Here is a 19,413-nt window from a genome sequence, read left to right on the forward strand (position 1 = left end):
GATACAGTGCACACACACACACATACACACACACACACACACATACACACACACACACACACATACACACACACACACACACATACACACACACACACACACACAAAAGACTCTATATGAACCCTCCACCAAGCACTTCCTTAGCCATCAGTGACCACCGTCACTATGCGCAGCACCCATAAGCATGCCCACAGCAACACGCGGAGCAGTCGTTGTAGCAGTCATTGTAGCAGCCGCCGTAGCAGTCGTTGTAGCCGTTGTAGCCGCCGCAGCCGCTGTAGCTCCAGCCGCCCGCGCACCCCATGCCCGAGCACCCCATGCCCATGCCCGCCCTCGAGCTCGAGCTCCCGCCCGAACTCCCCGAGCACGCACTCGAGTTCTGCAGCTGGTAGATACCCGTGCTGGAGCTCCACGAGGCGGCACTCGCGTTCGCACTCGGGTGCTGCAGGTAGTACACCTCCCCGCCACCCGCACCCCTCCCGTCTTTCCGCCCTCTGCTCCCTCTGTTGCTCCCGCTCTTCCGCCCCTTATCCCGTCCTCTTTCTCTTTCCCGTTCCCGCTCCTTCCGCGGTGTTTGCCCCGGCGGTGGTGCTGCAGAGGGGTAGGCGTAGTATCCGGGCGGATATACCTCCTCATACGCCGGCGGCGGTAGCGGTGGTAGTGGTGCTGCTGGAGGAAGAGGAGGAGCAGGAATGGGGGGTTGACGGGTGCGGTCACGGGTGCGGCGGTATCGCTTTACTGCCGACGTGAGCAGCGGCATCGCGCCGGTGCTGACTAGGCCGGCTATTGCGAGGCCGAGTTCGAGGCCGGACATTCCGGGTGGTGTGGTGTGGTGTGGTGTGGAGATGGAGTGGGGGGAGGGAGGGAAGGGAGGGAGGTATAATAGGGATATATTGGATGGCTGGTTGGATGGGTGGCTGGTTGGAGGGCTGGAGGACCGGAGAAGATATAGGCACTGATCGACTGGATTAGACTGGGTGGAAAATAGCAGAACAGAAGCAGTACCGGAAGGAGGGAATGATCTTATACTCCATAGCTTATTGAGCACATATCTCTTGCGCTTTTCGTAGATAGCAATACTGCTGTGATATCAACAAACATACATTAGGTACATACCATACCTATCTCGCCACCCCCATCCGCATCCCCATCCCCATCCCCATCCCCATCCCCCGCATTGCCCGTCCCTCCGAGTGACACAAACACACAAACCGCCTCCGTTCCACAGCCAGGAGCTCGCTATGTGCTCACTTACCCCCGACTGGCTCCCAGGAGCCCCTCTCCTCCTCCTTATTGTTTTTGGAGGAGACGGGTACTCGCCTGCAGTCTGCAGACATACCTATTTTATTATAGCGACCAACCAACCATGATGCTCTCTCGTCTACATTACATACTGCAAGTCTACCTTACTGCAAGTCTACCTTACTGCAAGTCTACCTTACTGCAAGTGTGCACTGCAAGCAACAGGGCGAACAGCAACACGCCGACTTCCGCCTGTAGGCTGTATTGCGGTGCTGTGCGGTGAGGTGATGTGAGGTTGGAACTGAACTGAACTGCGAACTGCGAACAATCACCCTATGGTGATCTCATCGCGCATTCCCCAGTGCCCCAGTGCACACCCTTGAATGTCCGCGGTGGAGGTGGAGGTGCATACCATGATCCCACGCACGATGTGATCACCCGCTCCTACTCCTCCTACATCACGCCGATTGATGCACGCTGATGCACATTCTTCTTCTTCTTTGAGGAGCATGACGGGAATGCACACCGTGGGACTTTCATTTTCAGCAATGCACTGTGATGCGGTCGGTGGTCGGCGGACGCTCTCTCTCTCGAGAGAGACGGAACAGGTACAGGAACAGGAACAGCCTACAGTAATAGGAACAGCCTACAGTAACAGGAACAGGGCGGAAAGAGACAGTGACAGTGTACTATGTACTATGTATATTCCGCAGCCTAGGTGTTCGTTCGGCTCTGTCTGCCCCCCCCTCCCAGGGCCCCCATGCAGCCCCGAGGCCGAGGGGGTACTACGTGCCCAGCTACCTAGATAATCCAGCACTCGGACGATCCGTACGCCCCAAGTTTCCAGTCCAGTCAAAAAAAAAGCCCATCCAGATTCCAGCATGTGTTCCCATGCGTAATGCATCCATTACAAACAGCGGAAATAAAAGAAGGCCCAAGGGTGCCTATGTCCATGAAGTGCTCGAGATATGTACCTCTACCCAACGAGAGCTGGGGGGTGAAATAGGGAAAATCAAATAAGGCAAGGTAAAGGTAAGGCAAGAACGCAATAAACGCAAAACTCCGTAAAGCCGTGCTAGTCATCCATCATGCCATGCCGCCGTGCTTTCCCACCAAGACCAGGAACAGGAAACAGTCCGTAATACGAGATACAAGCGCCCCCGCCCCGGGCTACCACGGCGGCGAGAAATCAAACATCACAATACCCGTCATATGCCATCGGTCTCCAGTGTGTAGATGTGCCGTCGCGGGATCCGCCGAATCGGGCATGATCTCCATCCAATTCGTGCGCACGGTGATACACTTCTCCGACCACTGGACATGGGGGAGGAAATGGGAACTAACCGTTCCCTTGACCAGGATCTCGCCGGACGCGGGGTCGATTTCGTAGGGCACGACGTTTTCGAGCACGTTTTCGATCACGCCGCCGGCGCCGTTCGCCTTGGGTGGTGGGGGTGTGCACGTGTTGGTGAGACGGCGCGAGGTGAGGACGTGCCGTGAGCGCTGCTTCATCAAAGCTATGGTTTCTGTGTCCTGGTTGAGGTGTGAGGGTGGGGTAGTGCTTGAGTAACACTCTGCGAAGCTCGCGCTGGCTTCGAGTTCAGTTGATGCGGACCAGGGCTTGCCCGGGAGAGAGCTACCGGTGGTTCGGTGTGCCCATTTCTGCTGGTATTCGTCGCGGTCGAGCGGTTCGTATTCGGCCACGTGGATGGTGAGACGTCCGCTGCGGCGCTGGGAGAAGATGGTGGAGCATTCCTCGAGCGGCAGGAATACCTCGAAGCGGCGGCAAGAGGCCTTTGTTGTGTCGGTTGCATCCAGCGCGCGTGGCGGCGGCTCGTAACACTTGCCGTCCCAGAAGAAGTCGTTTTCCAGGCAGAGCTCGGCAAGATACCGCTTCGGCTCGAGAGTCAACTTGCCGGTCTTAGATGCGGTGATAGAAAATACGCAGTACGGAGTCACGGGAGGACTGAGGTGCAGTGGTACAAAGAGGCCTAGTCGGCCAGTCATTGCTCTGCCCAGCCGGAGGAAATCCGCCTCGACGTCGTCGGTGATGGCATCTTCATCTAAGTAGCTTGGGTCGTCGTCGGCGGGGGCCCTCTCCTTGTCATCCCGGGTCACGCATGCAGTCACGAAGAGCGATTCCACGATGGCAAACTTCTCCAGGCGTGCCGGACACTCGACGCAGACGCTTGAATTCGCATGGAACTGGCGGTGCCTTCCCCGTGGGACCAGGTTGCTATGATTCCCACAGATCGTGTACTCTGCCAAAAGCTTTCCGGGCGTACTGGTCGAGTCATTGATGGAATACAGCCGGGCGGTCACCTCGACACGTGCATCTTCCAGCATGATATCTCGCTCGAAGAGCACAATCAACCGTTTGAAGCTGCCATCCGATACCACGATGAAGAACAATTCACCTCTGGTGATCTCCTCACCGTGCTCTAACAGTATCTCTCGGTTTTTCTTGCCGGTACGCACATCGTGAACCATGAGGTGGACGGTGGTAGCAGCGGCGGCGGCTTTTGCATCCTCCGGCTCTCCCTCGAGCGGTAGCAATTCATAAACCACCTTCTTGCGCACGTATATGAAATTGTCTCCTACCGTGTCGGGTTCTCCCAGCAGTTTGTACGGCATTTCAATAGCCTTGTGCCAGAGGTACTCGAGATCCTTCAGCGAAAACACGAGAACACTATAGGTAGTAACAACGTCAGCCTCCCGCCCGGGTCCTCGTCGCAACCACGTATCAATACTCACAAAGCCCTTCTCCCCGACGCATCATCATCGTCAATATCGTCATACAGACTCAAAGTGACCGAGACCACCTCCTCACCGCCCTGTATCCGCAACATCGACGCGGCAATATCCTCCTCCGTGATAGCCAGATTATTTTTCGCGACGACATCCATGAACAGCGTCGACCTCCTGGTCTCAATCCCGCCACTGATGCGCTGACAATGCAGCGCCACCCTTGACACCCAGCAAACATAATCTGCGCGCACTTAGCCGCGCACTCCCCTCCTCGCGGCCGGCGCGGGCACTAGCTAAGCAACTGAGCGAGAACTCACCCCCTGTAGTCCCCCACTCGGGCACGCCTAGCGACGGCTCGAGTACCAGATGTCCTATCGCCGTCGGCCGTCCCAGACGCCTGGTGTGGTAGCGGTAGACGCACCTCCTAAACCCCATCACGACCTCCCCATCCGCATCCCCATCCCTTCCCTCTTCCCCCTTCCTCCTCCGCCGGCGAATCTCGGCAGTCTCCGACGAGTGTGGAAAATGCGAGACGAGCGCGTGCCGCGCGATCCACGCGGAGCCCAGCAGCGCGCGCCACCCGCGCGATACCCGCTGCTGCACGATGATGTCCAGCGGGGCTACGTGCGCGATGATGGACGCTATGCTGTCGCTGTCGATGCGCGTGAAGGGGTCGGTGGAGCGCTGCATCGCGGCGAAAGGGAGGGTGCGAGGGAGGGTGGGACGGTGGGACGGTGGGACGGTGGGACGGTGGGACGGTGAGACGGTGGGACGGTGGGACGGTGGAACGGAGGACGGGAACACGAAAGACGTCACTACACAGCACAGCTGGTGGTTTCTCTTCCGTGCGAGGTGTGTAGGTGTGTAGGGTATGGCGGCTGAGGGTGCGGCCTGTAGTAACTGAGCTGCAGCTGCAGACTGTGGATAGATAGGGGTAGCTATTCTAGAATCTAGATAGCTGGTTAGCGCGAATCTTATCGCTGCGAGCATCTAATCGAGACATCGAAACCTACGTTACTCCAGTAAGGGTAGTCGACTCACTATCGCTCACCACAAGTGAAGTGAACTGGTTCGTTTAGACGCGATATGTAGATACGGTAGTACTTTGTAATGCTTTGCTAGTAGGATGTATGGTTGGGGACATCTAGTCCCGGAGTGAAAGCACCCCCACTTATGACGTTCGGTTAGTTCACGCCAACCCATTTTAAAAACCGAACTCTTTACAGCGATAGAAAAGAGGAAGGAGATTGAAATTGTCAAAGAGCCCGTTTTCTTTTAAAGGTTGTGGTTGAGCGGCAACCAAAATTCAAAATAAATAAGCGAAAAAAGATTTAGTATGGGGAGGCCCCGGAAATGTCCCGTAGTTTTGGTTAAGTAAAAACCTGGTAGTTCTTCGGTATTTAAATGACGGCGGTATTCACCCCGTATCAATCGCACCCTACTTTTTGCTACTGTAGCTACGGCTCACCGAGCGGGCATGTTTCATGGGTAGCCAATAGCTCTCACGGAGTGTACCGAGACTTGACAGCTATCATATCGACTTTGACAGCTATCCTATCGTCTCGGTAAGATATGAGCTTCCTATCGTCTCGGCAAGATAGTTAGTTAGGTCTGACCGCAGTACCCACAACATACATACGGGAGCCTGCTGCATGCGCACATCAACACATCAAGACATCAGACACCAGGACACTTCGGTAAGTTTTAACATTTATGTAGCTCTTCAACACAAGTTAAGTATATTTTCGACTCGTCTTTTCCCCTCGCCCCCGCGGCCCCTCCTCCGCCCCCACCCCATAGAAACAGCAGAACCCAGTAAAAAGCAGTTATTTGACTCCAAACACACCAGACAGAAAGGTACAAAGCCCCCCATACAAACAGTACAGACATGAGAAGAAAAGGCAGTCTCTCGGTAATGCCATCCTTTGCAGAAGGAAGTTATACCTACAGAGAGAGCAAACAGGATGGAAAAGTCGTTGGGGCTGTAAAAAACAAACAGAAATAGGACGCCCACAAACAAAAAAAAAAATATTTAAAACAGGAGGGAGAAGGGAAGAGAAATGATGATGATAGAAAAAAAGCAAGCAGAGGAAAAAAGGAAGAGAGACTTTTGTGTAGCCGTTGCCGTGCCCGTGCAAATCGTGGAGAGAATCCTTTGCCCGCAAATTTAAACCGCAAATGCATGAAACCTCCTGGTCAAGAGAACCCAAACTTTTGATGAAAAACGAAATGGAAAAACAAAGTACAACCACCCAAACCATAAGAAAGACCATGAAGAAACAGGAAAAACCCATGAGGAAAGTACAATCGGTGCTCGAATCGAAGAAAAAACAGACGCATGCCATGAACCCCCATAGAGAATGCAGATAGAGAGAGAAAAACACCAGACCGGAAGGAGATGGAAAAAAATGACCCCGGAAATATTGCACCATCGACCTCATGTCCCCTCAATCCGTTGCTCCTTTTTCATGTACCGACAACACCAGGAAAACCCACCCACAATCGTGTATGGCAGTGGCATCCATGTTCCATCGGATAATACGCCATAACCCGTACCCGTATCCGACCGGCTAGTTTTTTTTTTTTTTTTTTTTTTTTACCGCGCCGGCTTCTTCCTGACCACCGGGTTGTTCCCCATTCCTCCGCGATTACTGGCAAGGAACTTCTGCCGAACTCTTCTCTTCTTGGTCGGCGTGATCGTCTCCGCAAGCCGTCCCTCCTTTCCCTTGTGGTACCCGTTACCTCCGAACTGCAGTGCCGACGACAGCTTCTGGCTGTGCTGAATCTGGCGCTTGCGGAACGCCGTAACGCTGACCTTATCCCAAATCGACAACATGTCGGCATCGGCATTGTGGCCGGGCAGGGCATCCTCCTCATCCTCCTCGCCATCCCCTCCGCAGTCATCCGACATATCCTCCACCAAATCCTTGCCGGTCTCACTGGCACCCTCCTCCGTAGAGGACAGATCCAAGAAATCGTTGATCTCCAATCCGGCCTCAAACTCGTCGACATCGTATTCTTCGTCGTTGAAGAGATCCGAGAAAATATCACCGCCGTCCTCCTCATTGAACGGAAAGAACCCTTCCGGTCCGAGCTGTTCGCCCGCGCCAAGCAACCCAACATCCACTCCAACCAGCTCGGAGAGCATGGGATCAAAGGTGGTGGGGATCGTTGATTGCTCGCTTTCGCTCTCTCCCTCCATCGGAATCCACATGTCCGAAGTGGTGCTACCAGTCCTGCCGGACACCGAAAAGTGCCGGAACGAATCCGGAATCAGGAAAATCTGCTTGCTTCCTTCGATGACACAGATGGGACGTGAGGGGTCAGCGACCCACGCACGTAGTTCCGGTCCCTCCTTGTTGGTGTCGATGATCTGCGGCCGTGCGGCATTGGATGACACGGAAACACGGCGCAGCTTCGAGGCATGGCAAGGCGTGGGCATGGGCAGATCCTCCTCCTCGTCGGTGGTGTCTCCGTCGTCATCTTCAGCTGATAGCAAAGCGGTATTAGCAGAGTATTCGCCAAGTAAGTACAGTGTGACCTACTCAGAGAATCATCACTGTCAACGTCGGTTTCTTCATCCGCAGACGAGAAAAAGTATTTCAGAAGATCGGCATCGTCTTCATCCGTTCCATCGCTCCATCCGCCCTTTCCTCCGGCGCTGACGAGGTGCTTGATCGCTGCGTTGTTCATCTCGAAAAACGGGCTCAGGTTTTGCACTTCGTCCTCCGAGGATTCATTGTCGTCCGAATTGAAGGATCCCCCACGCGGTTCCGAGATGGATGCGCGGGGAGTGGCATTCGGAGTGACCACTGGTGTAGGATGGACGGAGAACAGATCGTCGCTTGGGTTGGTGAAACTGTTCCAATCGAAAGCGACTTGACCCTGGAGATCGTCGAAACGATGAGGGTCGTTGCACATTGCGTCGAAGATCTCACCGTCCAGATCGTCGAACAGGGCGTTGTCGAATGGGTCGCCCAGCAGTTCCGGGTCGATTGGTGCGAGGGTGTTCGCATCCAGCAAACCAATCTCTTTGAGCAGATCTTCGTCGGTCTCGAACTCTCGCACGATGGCCGCCTCCTCTTCATCGGTTATGTTTCCATCATCATCCTCGCACGTGATTTCGTCGTCTTCTAGATCATCAATATCATATCCTCCTTCAGTCTTGTCATCATCATCCTTGGAGATTGGCTCCGTGTACGTCAGGATCCCTTCGGTGGTGGCAGCAATAAGCTTTGGAATCTTCTTGCGCGGAAACTCCGGCTCATCGTCGTCCTGAATGGAAGGAAAGTCAAAGTCCAGCCCCTCAGGGAAGAATTCACCGAGATCGGCATCATCGAACGTGCGCTTGACCGGCCCCGCCGCAAAGCTCAACTTACGTGCCTGAGGCATCTGTGAGCTCACTCCGGCGGGGCACATGACAGCAGGCTTATCCGTCTCTCCGTCTTGCTCGCCATCGTCCTCGTCGTCCTCGCCCGACTCGGCGCCGGACTGGCCGTCGAGACTCCCGCCCAATCCTCCACCGATTGAGGCTTTTCCCTTTCCGCCCCGCCGGCTCGGCTCACCGCCGTGGGGTGTTTTCGGCTCCGCGGGCATGTTGTCCGAGAGTGATGGTAGGTGTCGGTCAAGACGGTGCGGCGACGGTATCGACGGTGATAATGTGTGTTGTGTGGTTTGGCGGGACATTGTTCGCTTCCGAAAATGTAAGTGGTGTGTGAATCAATTGAGTTCGTTCTCCTATGAAAGTTCCCTTCGAGTTGGTGTGCGGAAGCGGAATTTCCGAGTGTAGAGATCAATTGGAGGAGGGGTTGTGGGGGTGAGGGGAATATCTCTTGTTTCGAAGAGGAGGAGAAGAGGAAGAATGAGGAGTAGGAAGACACTTTTTTTTGGTAGTTGTCGGGGATCGTGGGTAGCGTCCCAGATATCACAGGTGTGTAGCGGCGTAGCGGGGGATGGATGTGGATGGTTGCTGGTAGTCAAAGGCTCCTCTGTTCTGATCGTCCTAGTCTGTTTTCGTTATTTCTTTCTTTCGTTCTTTCTTTCTTTTCGAGTAGGAAAGAAGCCGGCTTGAGTATCGTCGTCGTGTGGTCGCTCTGATGTTGTCAAATCACTGAGGGTTGGTCGGCTGGAGGTGATTCCTTTGAAGAAGCACCTCCAGAGGCATTTACAACTCGGCAGTGCTGGCCTGTGACATCTTTACGGTTGACGATAATGCTCTTGGGGGTGATTGTGGAGGGGGAATGCGTATAGTGGGGTGTAATTGAGTTGATGGAGGGGAGGGAGGGGGGGTGAATTGGAACTGATATATTCCGGGGAAGAATGGTGCTACACGGACGTGGGAAGGAGGGGAGGGGCGGCGAAACTATTAAAGAATTTTCCTTGAGTACAGCACTTGCCGGGGTGGTGGTGAAGGGGTGGGCGCTGAAGGTAACGCAGCGCCAACATGACCGACGAGCGTCGAGGACACGACGATGAACGCTAAAATGAAATAAAGTCTGGCAACCCGAGAAGTCAAAACGATGGGAGGAGATGTGTGAGCAGACTCTCCATCCCGAATAGCGTCAATTGATTGCTAACTGACCGAGCCCGATCGAAGGCAGGAAGGTGCTGGTGTCTGAGAAGAGCAAACAGCAACCACGCACGTTCTTGAGATCCAGGAGCTCATACGGCGACCGGGCGCTATCGGGCGGCCAAGCTGCACGCTGTACGGGGGCGGGGGACTGACTGTATGAAGGCAGGTACATGTCCCGATGGTAGAGTATGGTACATACAATTTGCACACGGGACGTTTCGACATACGTTTTCGATTACGCAGACAGATTTTGGACCCTAGCACCAGGGCTTTCTTGACTGTTGGGAATCGAAGTCTCCGAAGGGAAGGGGGCCGCCGGCTCAAAGCTAGATTTGCAGCAGCTTCCAGTCCCTCAGCCCGTAACCCCTTCCTTGCTTCCATCCTTTCTTCGTTCCTGGATTCTATTCGTCTGCCAGCCCGAAGAAAGCAAGTAAAGCATCAAGCAAAGCGGCAGGCAAGCACTCCCACTCTCGAGCTGCAGAGTTCCGGCCAGGGTACATATGTCAGTATGGGCCACAGCCATGACTGGCTCCCAGTGCAATAATGCGTCGGTACCCTGACTTACACTTTGCGCCAGACGTCGAATTGACGTGAATACGGCTCGAGGAATGGATGCCTAACGCAACACTCGAACCTTGAGGTGACTCCACATAGATAGCCTGTGATTCGGAACGATGCGCCATCGCGATCCTCGGGTCTGTGCTCCAGACACATGTATGACGACGGACACACAGACTCTGCGGTTGCTATCAACCGATATCTCGACTCTACACATCTAGAGTGGCATTCGCTTCGCTGCTACTGCTACTTAGTGACCCCTCTTTCCTGCGTCTCGGACATCATCATAGGTGAGAAGTAGGTAGCGGTATGCATACTTGCGACTCTTCCCCTCTCTCCCTCTCTGTCTCCTCTTCCCGTGACGCCCAAGCACGCCTGTCGACATCTGGTTCCGCTCGTCGTTCGGATGACACGCGCACACTTTCCTTCCTTCTTTTTTTTTGTTTTCCCTGCGTACTCTGCTTCCTAGCGGATCGGTATCGGTCTGTACTTTACTCTACTCTGGGTACATGCCCGTGCACTCACATGCTCTGGCTTTGCATGACAGTCGTACAAGGATTGTCGGTATCCATACATGTAAAAAAAGTTGGTGCGAGCGAAGGAAACGCTGCAGGACCCTGTGTGTCACGCACAGCCGAACGAAGGAAACGGCACTCAACGTTTGTGACTACTCCGAATCCTGCCATGGTGCCGAACCGAAAAGAAAGAAGAAAAAAGAAGAAAAAGTCCGGCACAGTCGGGTAACCAACCAACCTCGACTAAAAGCCCTATGAAGTAGGCGCTAACTATGGCTGCGACGAAACATGTTGGCGACTGGCGAGAGCACGAAACAGACGAATTGCGCCTTCGCATCGAAGTGTAACTAAAGACGGTTCCGAAAACAAGGAACCCGTCTAGCTTCGAGAAGAGTTTTTCTTTCTTCCGCTTTCTCTTTCTGCCTCGCCCGTTCTCGTTGCCGGAAAACTCCGCCCCTCCCTTCCTCTCCCAAAAAACTCGGCACACGCCAAAAAAAAAAAAAGAAGAAAGAAAAAAGAAGTCAGGTCACAGGCGGGCGGTGATGGACCTCAATTCCAATATATCCCGCAGCCCGCAGCAGCCCGCAGCTTGCAGCTCGCAGTCCGCAGCCATATTGGTCGATCAAAACAATTTCAATTCAATTCAATTCCCCAATCGATTCAATCAAGCAATCGAGCAATCAATCAATCAATCAATCGCTCCCAGACTTCCGCCGGAATCCGGATCGCCAGGTTGTGATTCGTGATTCGTCTCCCCACAAAACAACGTAAAACCATAGCAAAACAGATTGGCAAGGCTTGAAGGCAACACAATTGCGAGACAGATATTAACTGAGTGCTTCCCAGGAACATCTGCAAACATCACCACATCACCACATCACCACATCCGCACATCCGCACATCAATTGCATCAACACATCAACATCGCCGACCCCGCACTGTCCGGACGGACGCGATGCCCACCCCTCCACCCCACTCCACCCCACCCCACCATGACCACCACCACTGCCGCCGCAAACGGTGGGCCTGCCTGCCTACATAACCTAGAGTGGTTCCGTGCGTGATCCGCAGCAGCAGCAGCATCAGCATCACGCAACTTCTTGCTTGCTTCGATCGCCCGGCTGCAGGTGGATGTATGTAGAGTGGATGTGGAGTGGAAGCACGTGCTTGGACGGACTCGGAAATACGCTGCGTGACTTCAAACTTGTAGGGTGGAGTGCCACGGTAGGGAAGTACCACGGTTGGGGAGTGCAGGTACCGGTACCTACGGTACTCGTACATACGTCGAGCCGATATATGGCCGCAGTTCGCCAGCGTATGTATACCGGTAGGTACAGGCCGCTACCGGTACATAACCACGAGCCCGCCTCGCGTATGTAGAGACTACATCTCCCCTCTCGACCATCTCTCTCCGCCATCCCTCTCCACCATCCCTCTAGGCTCACGTCCATCTAAGCTCTCACGTCCATCACCCATCGGGCAGACAGGCAGGCAAGAAGCTGCACAAAAAAATCCCCCCGCCCCTCTCCGACCCCTCCTCGAGTTCTCGACCCCGCCACGCCACGCCAATCGGTTTCTAGATCCCCCTCTCAGCAGCAGGAGCAGCAGCCAGCATGCGCCCTCGGACATGGCGCCCTCGGAGTGTCGGACATGACATGAGGCGGAGATCTCTCACCCCGGCCCAAGCTGGCCCCCAACGACGTCAGTCTTTGAGGAATCTGGCCCCTCTACTAGCATATCTAGGTACCGTATGGTATGTAGTGGGGATGGTGGTGGGATGGTAGTGACATCTCCAACTTGAACCTGGTCCAGAATTCGTGCATGTTCTCCGTTCTCCGTTCTGCCTTATGTACATATACCTTAGTTATGCTCAACGGGGCATGGCGGCTGCAGGCCGCAGCTTCCGAGAGAAGTCGCCAGGCTCTCCAGGCTCCAGGCTCCAGGCACCTAGAAGTCTGCTCTAGTTCCATAGTTCCGCCTAGCCCAGCTGAAGCCTGAAGAAAAAAATTATTGCGAGTGAGCGGAGTCCGGACTCGCGCGGGGGCGGGGGCGGGAGTAGGTACATGAAGAGAAATACCGTATGTACTGGTACATACGGTAGTCTATGTACGGGAGAGAAAAAATTGATGGGGCGGACGACTCGACTCGAGACTCGACTCAGTCGACCGCCCTCGCGGCCCCGCCCCGCCCCGGCGCCCCTTCCATGGCACGGCCATGCACGGAATGTCGTTTCGAGAATGGGACAGACACGTCCATGTAGTGCAAAGTGTGCAGAGTACGGTAAACGTGCGCGCGCGTCATGGGGAAAATCATCGACACGTCGGAATGACCAATGACCAATGACCAATGACCAATTGCTTGCACCGTTGCACGTTCGCCCGGCGGCCCAATTGCGTGCGTTCCGACTCGTTCGTTCGTTCGTCCGACTTGACCGACTTATCCGTCCGTAAAGTTTGGTTTACTCGTAAACCTTTGTTCCTGAGCTGGACTTTCCGTATGAACCTACGGTATCCTGCGATTTCTCCCGTTGGCCGCAGAGTACCCATAGTACCTATCGCGCGGAGGTCCGGAGTAGCCAATCACCACCACCCGCCGCCGCCTGCGGCCTGCGGGAAGGAATGCGGTTCATCCGATTTCTTTCTCCTTCCCTCGAGTCTCCTCGTGCTTCGCCGGGAGTCGGGACGAACACTCACGGTACCGTACATGCTTTACATAGTACCGTATCGTAGCTTGATCGATCAGATCGAGTGAGGAGACGTGGCCGCACGCGGGGGTGGGTGCTCTAGAGTCTACGTATCCTATTTATTAACGTATAGAGTTCCGGCCGCCGCGGCGCCGCCACATCCAAATCTACGCCGCACGGCGGTATCTGGTAGTTATCTGGTATCTAGTATCTGGTATCTGGTATCTGGTATCTGGTATCTGGTATCTGGTATCTGGTATCTCCCAGCAGCTATGTACAGTACTAGCCAGTTCACCGAGTCCCATAAATACTCACCTCCACCTATGTACTTCAGTCTTCCCCGCCGCTACGATCTCGATTCTCGATTCTTTCTAAGTCCCGGCGCTCTTGCCCCACAGCCGTCGTCGTGGTCGTCGTGGTCGTCGTGGTCAGCGTCGGAAAGTCTATCCCGCATTACATACCGTACACACATACATTTCCCCCCACCATCACCCACCGAACCGTACTCTACGCGCTCGAATGTGCGGGACTTTTATTTTCCCCACGCTGTATGTAAGTATGATACATACACACATACACGCATACATACGCTCGCAGTGGGCCGCGATTGGGTGGGCGGGTGCTCTTGAAAAACAAAACCCGTCGGAGAACGGCCGGGATGGGTGGGATGGGTGGGATGGGTGGGATGCACGCATAATATATGGCGGGGTACGGGTACGGTAGGTAGGTAGGTACAGTAGGTAGGTACGGTAGGTACGGAAGGGAAGCGAAGACAATGTCCCGTGGTATGTACAGACGGTGCCTGGTTCTTGGAAGCTATCGGTGTTGCTTTTTTTTGCGCAGCTTGGAATGGGAAAGGGAAATGCGGTACGGTACCGGGGGAGGCGGGGGAGGGAGGGAGGAAGTCATGGCAGATCACTCGTGGAGACTCAGCGGTTCGTGGGCGGAGATGGCGGAGTGGGCGGAGCGGACACCAGATGCCCCCGCTGTGCGCGCTGTGTAAGCTGCGAACCGAGTGCTAAATGGCGATGTCCGGGTCGGTTTTATCCCTTTGTCTGAAGTCCAGAGTCCAGACTGGCAGATCCACCCTCCCTCTCCCACCCCCCTTCATGAGATATCCAGACCTTCCACAGAACGCCCTACCTTCAAGTCCGAAAGTCCGCGTGGGTGAACACGGAAGTTGACGGAACAGGCAATGTCCGCTCGCCGCCGCGGTCACTCGGGCGGCGAGCGACCCCTACTCCCCCGCCAGACCTAGTCAGTGGTGGCAAATACGCGTATAGTACTAACTTGGTTCCTGTTTTTCCGAACTAGAACAACTAGAACAGGTAGGAAGCACGCCAGAAACACGCCAGAAACACGCCAGAAATCTTCAGCGCTCGGCCGCGCCGCCGTAAGCTTACCTCACTTACTTGCACTCCAGTTGCTCTCGGGGGAGGAGGGGTGGCAGTCGTATGGATGTAGAAGCCTTCTGGATCCGCTCACTGCGGACCGTGGAAGTTTGTACCTAGTTTGTTCCTAGATATTCCGACTTTGCGCGAAGGCGGATCTATGTAGATAGAGCGTTCGCGGTGCTCGGTGGCCCGTTCGTATTCGTTTTGAGATTTCGTGAGCGTGGGCGAGAGTGGCGGCTTGCTCGCTCGCCCGACAACGCGATTGAATCCGCCTTCGTGTGTGCGTGCTCGGCCTACGGTACTCGGCCTACTCGGTGAACGGCTCCTTCGCCGTCCGGGCACGTTTGCTCGCTCGCTCGCTGTTTTAAGACACGAGACCGGGGAACGGAGGACATACGGCACACTACACACCACACACCACGCAGAGTCGTAGCATTCATTCATTCGGCAAGTATCATACGAGCAAGCGCAAGTATGAAGTAGGTGCCCATTATATGAGCGTGCTCTGGGCATGTATGCTATGCCTATTCTACATTACCCCCCTCGGATCCAGAGTCGAGCCCTCGACCGCACAGTGCACACAGGGCCGCACTATGGCGCATCGTAATAACCCTTGAGGAGAACCACTGTCGCGTCCGGCTCCCTTGCGTTTCCAATGTAGCATATGTACTTACCTGGTACACAGTGACACCTCCATCGAGATCCGAAGCTTAATTCGTTCCACATGCACGGTGCACCACAGCACCACATGCTCGCCAAAAATACCCCTGGAAGTGGTGTATATACGTTGGCGGCGAAACAGATGTATTAGGTACATGCTCTGTGGCAAGACGGACGATGGAAGCTTGGAATTGACGTCTTCGTGTGGTTGAATGAACGGTAACGATTCGGTAGGTATCGCGGGGTGAGCGGTAATGTTCACGAAGCTCGCTCTCTCACCATCCTCTACAAAATAGAGAATCAACCCCCACCTTCCCCTCCGATTCCTCTGTGTGTGCTGTGCTCTCCTCTCGGCCCCACTGCCGGCCTGGAGGGGTGTTGCCAATTGGCAAAAGAGCCGTCTGCAAACCCAATTTCGCACGGGGCAGAGCGGTGCCATTGCGGAGATACATATCTGTTCGGTTCGCGGGCGTCTTCCGGAATGACCAGGACCAGGACCAGGACAAGGACAAGGACAAGGACAAGGACCAGGACCAGGACAAGGACCAGGACAACGACAAGGACCAGGACCAGAGTCAATCGGCAGAGCACTCAGTGCGGAAGCGAAATCTCGCCGATCATCGGTTTGCACTCGCTGTCGGGCCGGACTCCGGCCAAAGCCCGAGTAGAGCTCAGTCGACCTTAGCCAGAAGTTCTGGGCCCCTACGGACGGCAGTGAGTACGAACTGGTGCGTGTATCCGATTGGACAAAACACCCGCCAGCAGTCTGAGACTCTGAGGACGGGCCGGGACCGGTCTCGTCTCGTCTTGTGTCCCAGCGCACGTTTGGCGAAACTGGTGATATTACATGTGGCATCCACAAGAAGGGACGGTACCACGAGACCACGAGACCACGAGACCACGAGACCACGAGACCACGAGACCACGAGATCATATTGCGTAAGCCTAAAACTGTAGTATTCAAGCTATACACATACCAGCCAACCCAAGTTACCCAACCTCCTCATCCTCATCCTCTCCCACCGCCCAGAAATCGCCCCCGCACATCCCAGAAGAGCAGCAACCAAACCCCTCAACCCTACCGGTATCATACAAACACCAGATTGAAGCCGAGCACGCACAACCCGAGCTTGAGTATTGACGGGCGTGAGCATTGTACGTGCGGTCGAATCACTGCGGAATGGCTGTGAGCACTGGTTGTTTTGCTGGGAACGGGAGGGAGGTTGATGGAGTGCGCACATTGCCCGGTAACAGGGCGGTCTGATCGTTGCGGCAGTGATAGTGTTGTGGGGTTTGTAGCCTCTGCTGCTCCTACTACTACTCCTCCCGTGCCTTGGGTGGGAGGACGTCGACAGGTAGGTAGTCGTCGCGGTGACCGGCGGCAGTGGGGGCTGGGAATGGGAGCTGGTGAGCTGTCGATGGAAAAGAGGAAGGAGGAGAGTGAATGGGAGCTGGTTGAGCGACATTTGGAAGCATAAACCAACGCCAACATTGGTGGTTGAGTGGATCAATGGCGAGTGAGGCTAGGTGATCGCTGGGCGTCTGGCTTCAACTAAATCACTCGGCCCTACCTATCCTGCTCATGGAATGCGCCTTTCCGGGAAGACGTAGTACTCAATGAGTAAACAAAGGCAAGACGCAGTACATTGAGATGGACAGTGGCGAGAAGCCGCCGCACATATTGCCATGATCTGGCTGGGTCGCATGCAATTAGTAACGATCAACCAAAAAACAAAACGACGACGGAGTAGTGGAGCCAGAGGTTACTCCCATCAACGAACACCAGCCAGTCAATGGTGTACGACGAGACACTGATTGGCTGAAACACCAGCGCCCTGACATATTCTTCGTATCTGGTTGTACAACCTGTAGAAACAGCATCTGGTTTATGGACAACTACTTCGCCCTCGAGCTCTCGAGCTCTAGATGCCAGCACACGAGAATACGAAGTCGGCGTACTGCAGTTGCACGGGCTGTCGCATCTCTGCCTCCTCATATGGCCCACCTCACATGGTCCGCATTTCAGACCCCCGGCCGGCCGGACGGACGATAAGAGGAGCGGCAGCGTGCATTGCCGCTCCATGTACATACATAAAAGCCGCATTCCACCACATCCCCCCCTCCCGCCGCCGTTTCGTCGTTACCCGAGACTCGCCGGCAGGCAGGCACAGTTCCGATTGAAATTTCCGGTGTCTTCGTGGTGGAACATGAGCCAGTATAAATGCCCCGTCCCCTCCCTCCCCCGGAGCCAGGTAGGAATAGCAGATAACACTCGCACGCACGCACGCACACACGGGATCACGATGCTCTCACTGGACCCCCTCAGAAACCTCTACAGCCCTTCTCCAGCGGTCGGCGACCGCCGCTGGAAAGTCCAGCCGCCGAACCGCCCGCTCCTGGGCATCCTCGCCGCAAATGTGTGCATACTCGTCACCGCCATCAGCGCGCTGCATGTCTACGCCGCTGAGGATTACTGGGTCAGAGCTGAGGACTGGTACACCTCTCTGTTCGGGTAACCGCCCCTCCCCCCCCCGCTCCCCCTCCCTCCCCCTCCCCCCAGCTTCACTCGTCTAACCAGGAGCCGGGTATGGCGGCGGGGGGTTCAACAGAGCCATCTTCGTTACGATCGGCGTCGCATTCGCGGTCTTCGCGGCGCTGGACATAACGCTGTTCTACAAGCACCGGCTGAACCCGATCTACGCCGTCAGCATCGCGTCGATATGGAGCGCTGGCTGGATCAGCGCCGCGGCTATCATGTGCAAGATGTGCTCGCCCATGGTGCGGTCCCTGTACACGGGCGACCCGTTTGGGGCCAAGGTCGTGCCGGTGCTCTATGCTACGTTCTGCTGCGCGAATACGTGAGTCGAGATCCCCCGCTGTGCTGGTGTGAGGTGCTACACAGAGCTGATGGGTGAAGCGCGTTTTATCTCTGGTATCTGGTCCTGGCGGTCAAGACTTTTAGGAGGTGGAAACACGAGGAGAAAGAGAGAGTTGAGCTGAAGGACTGTGTTTGAAACGGGGAATAGCGGAGGGGTGGGGTGGAGGGAGGGAGAGAGAGAGGGGAGGGGGTGCTCTATGTTCGTGTACTGGTTGGCAGGGCAATTGATTGATTGGACGTGGTGTTTTGCGGCTGAGGCTGTGCTGTGCTGAAATCGAACCAGTGACCAAAATTCTGGAATGACCTATCGCAGTCGTTGTTCGTTCTGCACCTGAGCTGCTACGCATCCACCTGGACATTTATGTAGAAATAAACAGCCAGCGGCGAAGCAATCCGCCCTCCCACCCCTTCACGGGTAGCCATCGTGCATAGCATACGAGTGATCGACGGTGACACCAGCGCCGTTGTGCCACTGCCCACCATGCAAGCTCCACCACTGACAGCACACGACGTCCCTGCACCACCGTCACCACCTGCCGTGTTCTCAGCGCCGCAGCGGCATGCAGGACGGGTGTCCAGCTCGCGTTACGCAGGAACGGGTTATGTATGATAAACGGCACGGGTAGCAACCGCAACCGCAATCCATACCTCATACATCATACCTCATACCTACATGAAGCATCGGGCTCCATGGAGTAGGAGTTGTGCACCCCCACCTGTATCTACAGACACTCCTGATTGCTTGTGGAGAAAGATGCCGTTGGTGCTCCGTTACACTAAACAGTGAATACCGGAACGCATTAGGTATTGGACGGCGGGCATTTGAATTTTGGACTCAGTCCTGCTCGACTCTCGTTGTCAACGGTGTCGGAGTCTTCAAGGCGGCACTTACGTGGAAGGTGGGATCAACTAGAGTAGAGTAGAGTACTCTACCTTGGTCATACAACCAAGCTGCCCAGTGCCCACTGAGGGAGCGCGGGGTAGAGTAGAGTAGAGGCATCTCTGTGTTGCGGTGAGCGGCGGTATGTACTGCCTATGGAGAGACGTTGTGGTTATGGAGGACAGGCCGGGGAGGCGGAGGTGGTGTGACGTAGGTCTGTCTCGAAGCGGAGGATCAACGTTGATTTATTCTGGTCTTGTTCTTGTCTTCTTCTTGCTTCCAT

The 19,413-nt window shown here is 55.1% G+C and overlaps 6 protein-coding genes across 6 annotated transcripts; 2 read left to right on the top strand and 4 right to left on the bottom strand.

The window, feature by feature from the left end:
• Positions 1 to 163: 163 nt before the first annotated feature.
• BZA05DRAFT_417518 (uncharacterized protein) lies at positions 164 to 814 on the bottom strand (the record flags this gene model as incomplete). The annotated part of the gene is made up of 1 exon (XM_051485466.1): positions 164 to 814. The coding sequence occupies one exon, from the start codon at positions 812 to 814 to the stop codon at positions 164 to 166; it is 651 nt and encodes a 216-aa protein (XP_051340663.1).
• A 1,107-nt stretch (positions 815 to 1,921) lies between these two features.
• BZA05DRAFT_393415 (uncharacterized protein) lies at positions 1,922 to 4,754 on the bottom strand. Its single transcript, XM_051483210.1, has 3 exons — positions 4,308 to 4,754; positions 3,997 to 4,231; positions 1,922 to 3,931 (listed from the first exon to the last, which is right to left on the bottom strand). The coding sequence occupies exons 1-3, from the start codon at positions 4,678 to 4,680 to the stop codon at positions 2,413 to 2,415; spliced, it is 2,127 nt and encodes a 708-aa protein (XP_051340664.1). The 5' UTR covers positions 4,681 to 4,754; the 3' UTR covers positions 1,922 to 2,412.
• A 1,832-nt stretch (positions 4,755 to 6,586) lies between these two features.
• Positions 6,587 to 8,586, bottom strand: BZA05DRAFT_443685 (uncharacterized protein; the record flags this gene model as incomplete). The annotated part of the gene is made up of 2 exons (XM_051486861.1): positions 6,587 to 7,479; positions 7,536 to 8,586. 2 exons carry the CDS (start codon positions 8,584 to 8,586, stop codon positions 6,587 to 6,589), a joined length of 1,944 nt encoding a protein of 647 aa, XP_051340665.1.
• A 3,360-nt stretch (positions 8,587 to 11,946) lies between these two features.
• BZA05DRAFT_393422 (uncharacterized protein) lies at positions 11,947 to 12,661 on the bottom strand. The gene has a single exon (XM_051483211.1). It carries the CDS (start codon positions 12,262 to 12,264, stop codon positions 12,019 to 12,021), a length of 246 nt encoding a protein of 81 aa, XP_051340666.1. The 5' UTR covers positions 12,265 to 12,661; the 3' UTR covers positions 11,947 to 12,018.
• A 977-nt stretch (positions 12,662 to 13,638) lies between these two features.
• Positions 13,639 to 16,513, top strand: BZA05DRAFT_435199 (uncharacterized protein; the record flags this gene model as incomplete). Its single annotated transcript, XM_051486360.1, has 10 exons — positions 13,639 to 13,870; positions 13,916 to 14,037; positions 14,162 to 14,317; positions 14,452 to 14,575; positions 14,647 to 14,711; positions 14,841 to 14,988; positions 15,138 to 15,191; positions 15,862 to 16,086; positions 16,236 to 16,311; positions 16,353 to 16,513. The coding sequence occupies exons 1-10, from the start codon at positions 13,838 to 13,840 to the stop codon at positions 16,511 to 16,513; spliced, it is 1,164 nt and encodes a 387-aa protein (XP_051340667.1). The 5' UTR covers positions 13,639 to 13,837.
• A 794-nt stretch (positions 16,514 to 17,307) lies between these two features.
• Positions 17,308 to 18,476, top strand: BZA05DRAFT_393425 (uncharacterized protein). The gene is made up of 3 exons (XM_051483212.1): positions 17,308 to 17,884; positions 17,982 to 18,230; positions 18,290 to 18,476. Exons 1-3 carry the CDS (start codon positions 17,454 to 17,456, stop codon positions 18,384 to 18,386), a joined length of 777 nt encoding a protein of 258 aa, XP_051340668.1. The 5' UTR covers positions 17,308 to 17,453; the 3' UTR covers positions 18,387 to 18,476.
• The last annotated feature ends 937 nt before the right edge of the window (positions 18,477 to 19,413 follow it).

The sequence above is a fragment of the Tricharina praecox genome (genome assembly GCF_024521635.1).
Source record: "Tricharina praecox strain CBS 144465 chromosome Unknown BZA05scaffold_8, whole genome shotgun sequence".
NCBI classification, from domain to species: Eukaryota; Fungi; Ascomycota; class Pezizomycetes; order Pezizales; family Pyronemataceae; genus Tricharina; species Tricharina praecox.